The sequence below is a fragment of the Limulus polyphemus genome, unplaced genomic scaffold (genome assembly GCF_000517525.1).
Source record: "Limulus polyphemus unplaced genomic scaffold, Limulus_polyphemus-2.1.2 Scaffold1011, whole genome shotgun sequence".
NCBI classification, from domain to species: Eukaryota; Metazoa; Arthropoda; class Merostomata; order Xiphosura; family Limulidae; genus Limulus; species Limulus polyphemus.
In genome coordinates, this window is record NW_013666621.1 from 72,661 (window position 1) to 84,194 (window position 11,534).

At 30.1% G+C, this 11,534-nt stretch overlaps 1 protein-coding gene across 1 annotated transcript in view; it reads left to right on the forward strand.

Moving 5' to 3' along the window:
- The window catches only part of LOC106461690 (CD63 antigen-like), a 37,310-nt gene that overhangs the window by 11,820 nt on the left and 13,956 nt on the right, over positions 1-11,534 (forward strand). Inside the window, exons 2-3 of the mRNA XM_013921536.1 lie at positions 5,100-5,288; positions 6,957-7,031. Of these exons, the coding sequence (XP_013776990.1) occupies positions 5,100-5,288; positions 6,957-7,031 (264 nt within the window). The remainder of the gene's footprint in view (positions 1-5,099; positions 5,289-6,956; positions 7,032-11,534) is intronic.

An 11,534-nucleotide genomic window follows, 5' to 3' on the forward strand; every position in this document is an offset into this window, starting at 1 on the left:
AAATTATACGTATAATTAAATTATTATGATAACCAACATGCATTATCTTGCATTTATTATATTTAAAACCCATCTGCCATTTATTTGCCCAACTCATTAAATGATCTAAATTATTTTGTAAATGAACAGCATCCTCTTCACAGCTAGCAAAACCCTAGACCACATTGCGGTGGGGATACACCGTTTACCAGTCTTAACCTCCGTTTGATAGTCTCTCTTGAAGAAATTAAAAAATAATCAAAAGTAAAAATTACGAGAGCGAGATGTAGATGCTCTAGCCCGCAACGTCCCACATATATATCACCTATCACTGCCTAAAGACAGTTTTGGGAAAGTGACTGCTCTCCAAAGTAAAAGAAATAAAAAAATGATATAAGTTACTACCACTTGGGGGTAAGTAAGGTAAACCTACCTCCTGAGGTTGACATTCCAGCCCCAACTGTAGTAGTAAAGCAATAATTAGTAGCATTTCCGATTAAATTTAGATATATTTCTAGTTCAATAAAAACAATTATTAAACAACCGGCCATTTTATTAAATAAATCACTTAATATTCTACTTGATAAAACTAATAATGTAATTATCAATAATAAGAAACACACGTTTTGGGTAATAAAAAAATAATCAACCCATTTTAGAATTGTGAGCAAGTAAACAATATTCAAACATTTGAAAGATTTAATTTCTGTTATGAATTCATTAATAGAACATTTCTGTTATCCTTTCATAGTACTAGAAGAAAGAAAATTTATCTCTAAAAATATAAAAGATATATTAAGTTTCTGCATTTATAATAACTGTTTTTTTTTCCAATAACCAGGTATTTAAACAAGTAATAAGAGTTCCAATGGGATCTAACTATTCAACTTGTATTGCAAATTTATATCTTTATTTTTATGAGAATAGGTTTATTGAAAATTGCATAAACCCGGACAATTTTGCCTTAACTCACAGGTATATAGATGATTGAATTAGTATAAATTATCCTGAGATAAATCATTTTATTAATACTATTTATCAGGTAGAATTAGAAATTGAAAATACTTCAATTTCTAATGCAGAGGCACATTATTTGGATCTTGAAATTAAAATAATTGATAATGATATCAATCTAAATGTATTTTATTTAAAAAATATTATTTTTTCTTTTCCGATATATAACTTACCCTGTTTTAATAGTAATGTACTATTCTGTTATAACTATTATAACTTCACAATTATTCAGATTTTGTAAAGGTCTGTAATAAATTTCAATATTTCACTATTAATGTCGAAATATAAATACAAGAATTAATATTCAATGGATTTAATAAAGAAACTCTGAATAAAATTATTAAAATATTCTGTGATAAATATAAGAACGTATTAAATAAATATAAAGAAGTAAACATTGAAGAGATTTTGCTCATAGTTTCCAATAAGTATTCTTGGCTTTAATAAAGTCATTTAAACAACTTAGCACTACTTTTATGTGGTTGAACACCTTATCGGCTCGGCATGGTCAGGTGGTTAGGGCACTCGACTCGTAATCTGTGAGCCGCGGGTTCGAATCCCCGTCACACCAAACATGCTCGCCCTTTCAGCCTGGGGGCGTTATAATGTGACGGTCAATCCCACTATTCGTTGGTAAAATAGTAGCCCAAGAGTTGGCGGTGGGTGGTGATGACTAGCTGCCTTCCCTCTAGTCTTACACTGCTAAATTAGGGACCGCTAGAGCAGATAGCCCTCGTGTATCTTTGAGCGAAATTCAAAACAAACAAACACCTTGTCGCATATATTGGCTTATGTAGAGGCTGTAAATTAGAAGTTGCAGTGGACTTAACGAGTGGTGTACGGAAGTTATACTAGTTAGTTTAGGTAACTTCGTTGGGATTTTATACTGGTATAATCTGTCAATGATTTATGGAGTTTAGGAATAGCATGCAGAAAAGGTAAATTTACAAAAGAATTTGGCTTAGAATAAAGTTTTTTATAAGCTTTAATGAAATTATTAATTATGTATCGTTGGATTGGTTAATAAGTTTAAATGCTTGTGTTATATTGATTTGATTTATCATAATTGATGCATAAAACTATTTCCAAGTGAATCCAAAAATACGATTAGCTTTATCAATAGGAACTATAACATATTTTTCTTGTTATTCTTGGATCTCATTTTTTAACTGATGAAACAAATCTATATGGTATTTTTTAGTTTTACACAGGATAACTTAAATTTCCTTTTTTTTTTTCTTAAGTACATAAAACTTTCATTCCAAAAACCATCTAAGTGGATAAGATGTAACATAGTTAAGTTTCAAAATGTATTCAACAGTATTGTTTTCAATAGATTTTAAAATATTTTGCTTATTACATTTTGTGGCCATTCTGTATTTAGATCCTTTTTTAAGTATTTCACACAGTAGTTTATCTTTTGTAATTTCCAAGTTACCAGTAATAATGTGTTTATGAAAAGTATCACTAAATGAATTATTTTTACACTCACAGGGTAAATTATTAACTTCATCTATATTTAAATTAGTTAAAAAAATCTTATAATTGTATAATAGTGGACCAATTGGAACTTTGCATTTATAACTAACGGTAGGCTTTAAATTTTTACAAGGCAAAATATTATTTTTATAGATTGATGAATAATCTTATAAATCTGAAATTCATAGAATACTTTGTTTAAAATTAATTACCAAATATGAAGTCTTAATTTGTGGTTTCTATTTTTCAAATCTTGATAAATCAATCTTTAACTTTTATTCAATATTTTATAATGTCTAGAATTAAATGTTTTGCATGATCATTTCGAAAATTAAAATTTGTAATTATATTGATGAATGCTCTTATTTTAGGAAGATTAAGTTGATAAGTATTTTTAAAAGATAATTTATGTGCATTAATACTAGAATAAAAAATATCTAAATTATTATAAAATTCTAAAAAAATCAACCCATCATAATTTATTTTTTCTTTTAACCCTTATTTTCTTTTATGAAAATAAATATCTGTAAAGAAAATATTAGTGATACAGTAATCATTACTCAAATTCAAAGCAGTAGAGTTATTAAAATTGTGGTTTAATCCATAAGGACATAATGTTTTTAATTTCAAAATAAATAAGTTTTCTTGTTGAAGTCTGTTGGTTTCTTCATTAACAATTTTGTGATATAGTTATCTTAACAGAAGTAAAAAATGAATTCTAAAATGCTTTAATTCTATGGAATTCATTAAATTGTTTTAACTTGAGATCTGTGCAAGTTTATACATACATGTAATGGATTTAAAGTTTGACCCACATATTTTGTATTACATTCAGTACAAGTTATTAGATAAACTACATTATTTATTTTGCAGAATAAATTTGTATGAGTAATAGAATGAAAAGTGTTTAGAGCAGATCATGTGAGACATTGTTTGCTATTACATTTTATAACATTAGCAGCTATATAATTAATATAATCAGCTCGCTAGGCTAAATTATAGTAGACACAATTTGTCTATTAGTTATCGCAATGACACTTAATTGCATAAAGATCGAACAATGTAATGGAAAAGTGAGATCTAATGAGCAAGAAATCATATTCGTTGAATTTATGTATAGAAAATCAACTCAAACAGTCAAGCAAAACAAAATAAAAAGGAAGGACTATATTAAGAAACAAGAAATCCAAACCTGTGATAAATGATATCCAAAAAAACAAAAATAAGCCTAAACAAAAATTAAATCAAAGACACTGCACAAATCCAGAGGATCTCCAGGGCAAAGCTTTTAAAGTTGACTGAAGTTTATTTTTAGTTCTTAAAATTAATATAGGTTATCATGTGATTTGAGAGAGAGAGAGAGAGTCCATCCATAGACTTGTTTTCTCTGCACAATAGCAGTACCATCAATAGTTTGTTTTGGAATTCCTTTTGACTGTGACTGGTTCTGCAGAGAGATTATTAGTCCTGACCTGAAAGTAGGTTAGGCCAAGGTTCCCAAACTTATCAGCTTGGGCCCATCAAGACCTTTGACACACTGGTTGAAGACCACACCTAAAGATTTTAGATATTTTAAATAATAGCCATCCTGAAATATCTTACTTTCATTGAAATATGTTCTCTGACAAAACAACAATGTTGTGTAATCATCATTATTGCAATAAATAAAATTATCTTGTGCTAGAGGAGTTTTAAAGAAAATATTTCCACATATGGTGAGACCCTCTGAGACCATTCTTTGGACTCTAGTTTGGGAATCATAAGTTAAGTAGGCAATCACTTGACTTTCAAGTTATTCACAAAACTGTCCTAACACATCTTTGTTGTTATTTGTACATGTAGAAGAAAATCGTGTTACCTGACAGTAACTGAGATTACTGATAATTTCTTGCAATTTATTATTTCAGTGCATAAGTCACAAAAGGTAAAGGTATTAGGCCAATTGCTTTGTTCAATAGGTTACAAATGGTTCACTTTTCATACTTACTCTCATGGTTTGGTGGTTCGGGTACTTGACTTGCAATATGGAGGTAGCGGGTTTGAATACCCATCCTACCAAACATGCTTTCCCTTTCAGCTGCAGAGGTGTTATAATGTGACAGTCAATCTCATTATTCATTGGTAAAAGAGTAGCCTAAGAGTTGGCAGTGGGTGGTGTTGACTAGCTGTCTTCCCTCTAGTTCATCACTGCATAGCTCTCGTATAACTTTGAGCAAAATTCAAAGCAAACGAAATCATACTTACTCCAATAAATATATCACACTGATAAGCAAAATAATTAAGTAGAAAGCAAAAGCTTGAGATCAAAGTGACAAAAGGTTATCAGCTGTATGAGAAAAATACATTGGTTAATCTTGTTTTGGTTTAATTAATTTAATTATATTGACTACATTTTGTGTATAAAAAATAGTGATTCTTGTGTATATTGTGTAATTTCTACAAACTTGTATTTACTGTTTTTACCTTTTGTTAATTATTCAAAGTATGATTGTATTTTAATTTTATAGAAATATGATTAGTAGTTACAGATTTCTACAAAAATAACTAAAAATAATTTTCTGTTTGCATGCTTTTGTTGCTAGAATTTTTCTTTTTATAAGCATTAACAAGTAATCTGTGTATTTCAGGTAACAGGAATAGCTCTTATTGCTGTTGGTGCATGGGTACAGGCCAAGGCAGCTGAGTATGTTGACTTCCTTGGAGATAGATATGCTTCAGCACCAATCTTGCTTATTGTTGTTGGTGTTATCATCTTTATCTTGTCTTTTATGGGCTGCTGTGGTGCCATAAAAGAAAATTACTGCATGGTGATGACAGTAAGTATAGAAAACATGAATCTAGTAGCATTTGCAATTATTATTATAATAAAAAATTCAGATTGATAACTAGAATAAAATTTCATTTTCTAGCTTAGTCCAATTTGTCTCACATATTTAAGTACATGTAATGCTTCTTTTTAAGAATGTTTGTATAGTATATTGAATGTTATTTCCAGCAAAGTTGAGAATATCACAAAGAAATACCATGTATTCACTTGATAAAATGCAAAATGTTCACAATTTTTTTTGATCCTGTTATTTGTGTGCAGACTTTTCTAATAATATTGATGTCTTTGACCCTTAGTCATTTCTACCTGTATATTTATATTTACACATGCTAGGCATCATCTCCACCCATACATGTACGCCAATTACGGTAATAGAAAAAAATCTTTAAAGGGTGATAAACAGTTAATATAATCTTAATAAAAAATGTTGGCTTGTTTTTTCAAGTTACCATTGAAAAATTTTTAAGATATATTGTATAATCTAATGAATAAGGTAATGTGTATATAAAGAAACTATAAAGATTGAAACATATTTCTGTTGCTGCTAAAATGTACATTCCAAAAAGTGTAAATATGGGAATATCTAAAGTAGTAAGTTTCTAAGTTCATCATTGTGATCATTAATAACAAATAACTGCTTCTTTTTATTTCTTCTTGATCCACTTTGCAGTAACAAACATTTAAAAAAAGGAGGTTTTTGTTTTGATGGCAATAATTATCTGGTGCTGTGAAATATAGTTTCTTTTATTTATGATAACTCAACCTGTTTATATGATCGTTTTAAAAGGTTTTATTTTATTTATTTTGTTTTACAAGAGTTCACATTTGAGAGTTCAGTAAATTTGAGAATAACATCTTGACATTGTTTAACATTTTGAAGATGGTGTGATACCAGTGAAAACTGATCTCTTTTTGGGAAGAGTATGTAATAATGCAAAAAATATATACATTGATATCATAAAGATTTATTAATGTTGGGGAGTTAGAATTTTCAAGATGGGTATAAATAACCTTTGGACTTAATGCAATTGGAAAACAAAAGAATATGGATCAAACTGGGGCACCAGGATCATCCAGAAAAATAACTGCAACTAGTTATACCCAAAACAATATTTTGTCTTGTAACAAGTGAGAATCCATGAACACAAATGTTAGTGGCAAAAGCATGTATCAAGTAATAGTACACAACATAAACAAGAAGAAACTTCACAAGCCACCTGTACCAAAATTGATTTCTTGACATACCTGAAGTTGCTGGAGAATAAAATGGATATTCATGTTATTCCTTAAGAAGATATACTGGGTAAAATGCCATATGCAGTCCTTATGGGTTTCTGTGAGATCAGATTGTTTAAATGGGCACTGGGAAACTGTCATTCTTGTACATACTCTAGATAGGTTATGGAATGCAAGCAGGGAGAAGTGGTGTTCTTTGGGCATTGCAATTTATGATAGAGCCATTAGAAAAGGAAAATATAATGCAGGACTTTTGTTGAGATGCACAGTCATTATATCGATAGAGCATGACCAGACATAGCAACATTGTTTGTAATGATGATGTGAGGCTCCCAAATTATTTTAGTATAATGTAATCAACTTCTGAAGAAGAGTGAATTTGTTATTTATATTCAAGTAAATATTTATAATTTTTTTATAGTTTGGTGTTCTGTTGTTTATCATCTTTGTCCTGGAACTGGCAGCTGGTATTGCAGCTTATGTATACAAGAGTGAGGTATGTGTATGAAAATTATGTATGTTAATTTAGTGTGTGTGTGTGTTTTTTGTATGTATTGACTTATGGTGTAATTTGAAGGAAACATTAATACATTCATTGTTATTTTCCAGTTAAGATCTTTAGTTAATATGTAATAAGATAAATGATCAGTAAATGTAGTAACATGATTTTGAAGACTTTTGATTATAATTTCCAATATACATTATATATGTAGCTTGTTTTGTATGCTTTTAGTGAATTCTAATTATAAATATAAAGTATATTGTGGTATGCTTGTTGTAACAGATACTACAAGAATAATACTTACTTTATTTGAAGGTATAGGTGAATGTTTGATTTGTTTAAGTTTGATTTGATACAAATTAGTGGTGGGAAAGTCCTAGTGATTTCAAAAACAGTAAATAAAAATAATAAACTAACTGATGTTAGTGTTTCTTATATTACTGTTTTCTGTTATTCCATCTATTCAAGACTTGTATGAGAGTAATTGAAAGTAATCAATTAAAGAGCCTAATGATTACTTGCCTGTCTCTAAAAGTAACAAAACATTTACTGTCTTAATGTTTATAATAGTAAAATACTAAAGTAAGTGTAATAGTAATTGATTTATTTTATACAGTAATTACTTTTCACTATATTTTTTTATATATACATATTAATTCATTGTAGTGGCTTGCAATTTTCTATTGATATTAAACGTAAGAGCATTTTCCAACAGAGTTTAGTAGAGCCTGGAGGATAAACTTTGGTAGAACTAGACTTGTAAAGCAAAAAAAAAAAAAACACTAAGGTTTTCCTTTTTAGTATTAAAAATACTTTTTCTGGATATCAATGAACAGAACATTCAGAAAATGAGGACTTTTGACATGGTTTGGAATACCTTTTCATTTCTTTTGTGAAGTATGTATTCAGCTTCATGATGTTACCTGTAAGGAAATTCAAGATACAAGTTATGCAGCTATGGGATAGTTAGGTTGTTGTTTTTTTAAATAGATGCCAGGCTGTCTTGTGTGTGGTGTTGAAATGCTACAGCATCAAAGAACTTTGCAACACCATTTTCTTCTATGACCTTGGATATTTTGTCAGTCCAAAATTCCCCCTCTGTCTGGGGCAGAGCTGGTTGATTAGTAGTATTTGTTATGTATTAGCCAAAAAAATAAAAAGGTAGTGTTTGCTGCCATCCTGTTGCCTTCCCTCTAGTCAACAGTTCAAGAAGAAAAGGGGGGGGGGGGGAGCATTGAATGCCATCAGACAATTGACTTATTTTTAGTCAGCAGTAAAACATTAGTGACAGTGGCAGATAGCTTTAGAAGCTTTTCCATAAAAAGAGAAAACAGGGCAAGCAAGCTTGGTACTAGTGGTAATTAAACCCAAGAATCTCGAATCATGAGACCCCCCACATTCTTGAAAGCTGAACAAATCTGAAGTAAATAAAAACAAGGCTAAAATTTGGCAGAGCTGGAATAATCAAAAATAGTGATAATCAGAAACCCTAATTTTGATTAGTTGATTATTTTTGTGACAGTCAATATAATTGTAACTTTGATTAATCAATTAATAAATTAATAAATTTAATTGGTTAAATCATCCAGCTCTAGTCTGGGGTTGTGCTAAATCGGAATGAAATTCAGACATTTAATGTTGGTGTAGTTAAATGACAAAGTTTACACCTGGCTCATTCCTTAGGTTACTTCGTTTATCATATTGGAGGCCTAGTGTACATATTTATGCCATTTTCAGCTTTACATCATGATCAACTCGTTTGGGTACATTTGGCATATACTGCTCTTTTATACAGCTCCCAAGCATGATATTTCTATGTTTTTAGCATAGTCAACAAACCTTACAATGTTGAAGCTTGAATGGTTACTTGGTAATGAAAAGGCAATGTGTAAACCTGAAAAGTTAACTTTTTCAAACACATTTTCTGATGAACAGAACACATTCAGTTCGACAGTTTAATTTTTATTTTCACTAATACACTGGCTCTTGTGTAATGGGCAGTGCCCTTAGGGCTAGTCATTGGAGCTTTGACTGTACTGCTGATTACACCAAATTTATTTAGTTGAGGATTGCTGTGGGGAGTGGAGCTCACAAGTTGCTAATTCTAGGTAGTTTACAGTTAGACTAAAGAAACGGATTCTGAGACTGACATTGAACAAAATACATCAACATTTATTAGGTCTTTCTACATAGTATACACCTTTAACATCAGCAGTTAACACTTACTAAACCATTAGTTTCTTAACAATTCCAACTTTCACTTTTCAGTTAAACAGTATTAACCAATAGAATATTTCTCTATTACAAGCATTAACTTCCTTTATTAAACTACATTAATTGAACAAGAGAGATAGCAATTCTATACTTACAACATGGTTGGACTGTCATATTTCTGGAGGTTGGAAATCTTTATATTCATGTTGACTTGGAAACCTCAATTTGTCCTGGAGAAAACTTCAATTCTCCCTAGAGATCACTTGATTTTTAGCTCCAGATATGAGTTTTATACTGTATTTTATTTGTATCCTTTCGATTTTCCATATAGTATTCCTGACTACATGCAAGTAATCCTGACACTTTATTGTCTAATTTCTGCAACCCATTGGGCATTTCCAAAGCAAGAACCAAAACTCTCAAGTAATTGGTTACTGTGATAGTGAGTGCTCCGGGTTGCCTTCTCACTTATACTACTACATCAGGCTGAAGTAATGAATCTTACATCAAAGTGCTGATTTGAGATGGTATTATAAACTTTTTAGAAGTCTTTACTATGCTACTAACTCGACATCAGTAACTTATCAGTGTCAAACTCGTGACTAGCATTTTTCTCAGTGTCCTCTCTGTAGCTTTATTTTTTATAACTCTTAGCTCGTGATTCTCAATACTAACTAGCCAGCTAACTGTGCTTTGCCTAGTTCTTGACCCAATTTCGCAATACAGGCAACCTTCAGTTACGCCATTTCTTCATGTATATGCACCACACTCAGAAACATAAATTTCTTTAGTTTCTTTCTTAAACATAAAATACTGAAGCAACTGTGAAATTCCCTCAAAAACATCGAATTGCTGCACTTGTACACAAGGCCTACTGTGTGTCATTAACTTTTTTACACTTGATCCTTTGCTATTATTAGTGCAAGAAAGTGTTAACTTTGTAAAGGCATTTTTTATGTCTGATTGTGTGATAACTCATTTTAAAAGCATTAAGGGCATACATTTGATCACAATAATTAAAACTGAAAGTTTATTTTTTGTCCTGGTTTCTTTATTGATAGGTCATTTTTACTCATTCTCACTAAATAATATTATACTTGATAGCCACTTAATTTACTGAATTCATAAATTGACCCATTTAAACTAAAGTATTGACTGAATTATTTTTTTTATGTCTAAAAGCATAACAGCACAAAAATTTTAAAAGTTCCATACCCTTTTTTTTGTAGCTCATGGGTGCCCGCACGAAGGGGCAAGATGAGGCATTTGCCCCCCACTACACACACATTTTGCCTAAAATTGCACATATTATGATGTATACTTAACATCATGGTTCAACTAAATATTTTTAGTAATTTTTATTAAAACTTTAAAATTTTGTTTGCATTTGGTACTTTTAGTGGATATAACTAGTCAGCAGATATGGATTTTGTGGAAGCACCACATTTTAGATTACTTATTTTTAATATACTATGAACTTTAGATCTGTTTTTTGATAATGATCACATTTCCTAATATGAATTAAATAAACAAAACAAATTAAAACACCACTTGAATACTTGAATGCAGTGTTTTTCTTATTTTTAAGCTTGATGAACCAATTGAAAGATACAAGAGAATGATGTATAACAAGTTTCTAGAAAGAGGTTCATTGATCAGTTATTTTATACTTGAAGTAACCTTTTTTTTCTCTTATATTATTGGTCTGAACATTAATAATCATGTCTGGATTATCAACTGTCAAAAAAAAAAATTATAGTACACCTTAATGGTCATTGGCTGCCCAAAGACCTTGTTAGCTTTTTACCAGCTAGCCACCACTAAATTTCAAGCCCTGAAGTGTGCACAAAGTATGTTTGACTGTGGGAACTGAGTGTTAACTATTACTGATATCTTGACTATAAACTTGGTGAAAAGTATGTTATGTATAAAACTATTTAAGACACAAACTCAAAATTTATTAACTATATAACATTTTTATAGTATTTTGGCACTTGTGTTTAAAGTTAAAATCATAAATAATAATCAACGTTAATCTGGTACACAATTAAAAACATTTTATTTAGGCTTATCTATGGCCTTCAAAAAGTTGACGACTCTACATGTTTTGACGTTGAGGATGACGTTACAACGTCAAAACATGTAGAGTCGTCAACTTTTTGAAGGCCATAGATAGGCCTAAATAAAATTTTTTAATTTTGTACCAGTTTAATGTTGAATATTATTTATGATTTTATATAACATCTATTGCACTGAATCTAAGAGTGCTTTCAAAATATGCTT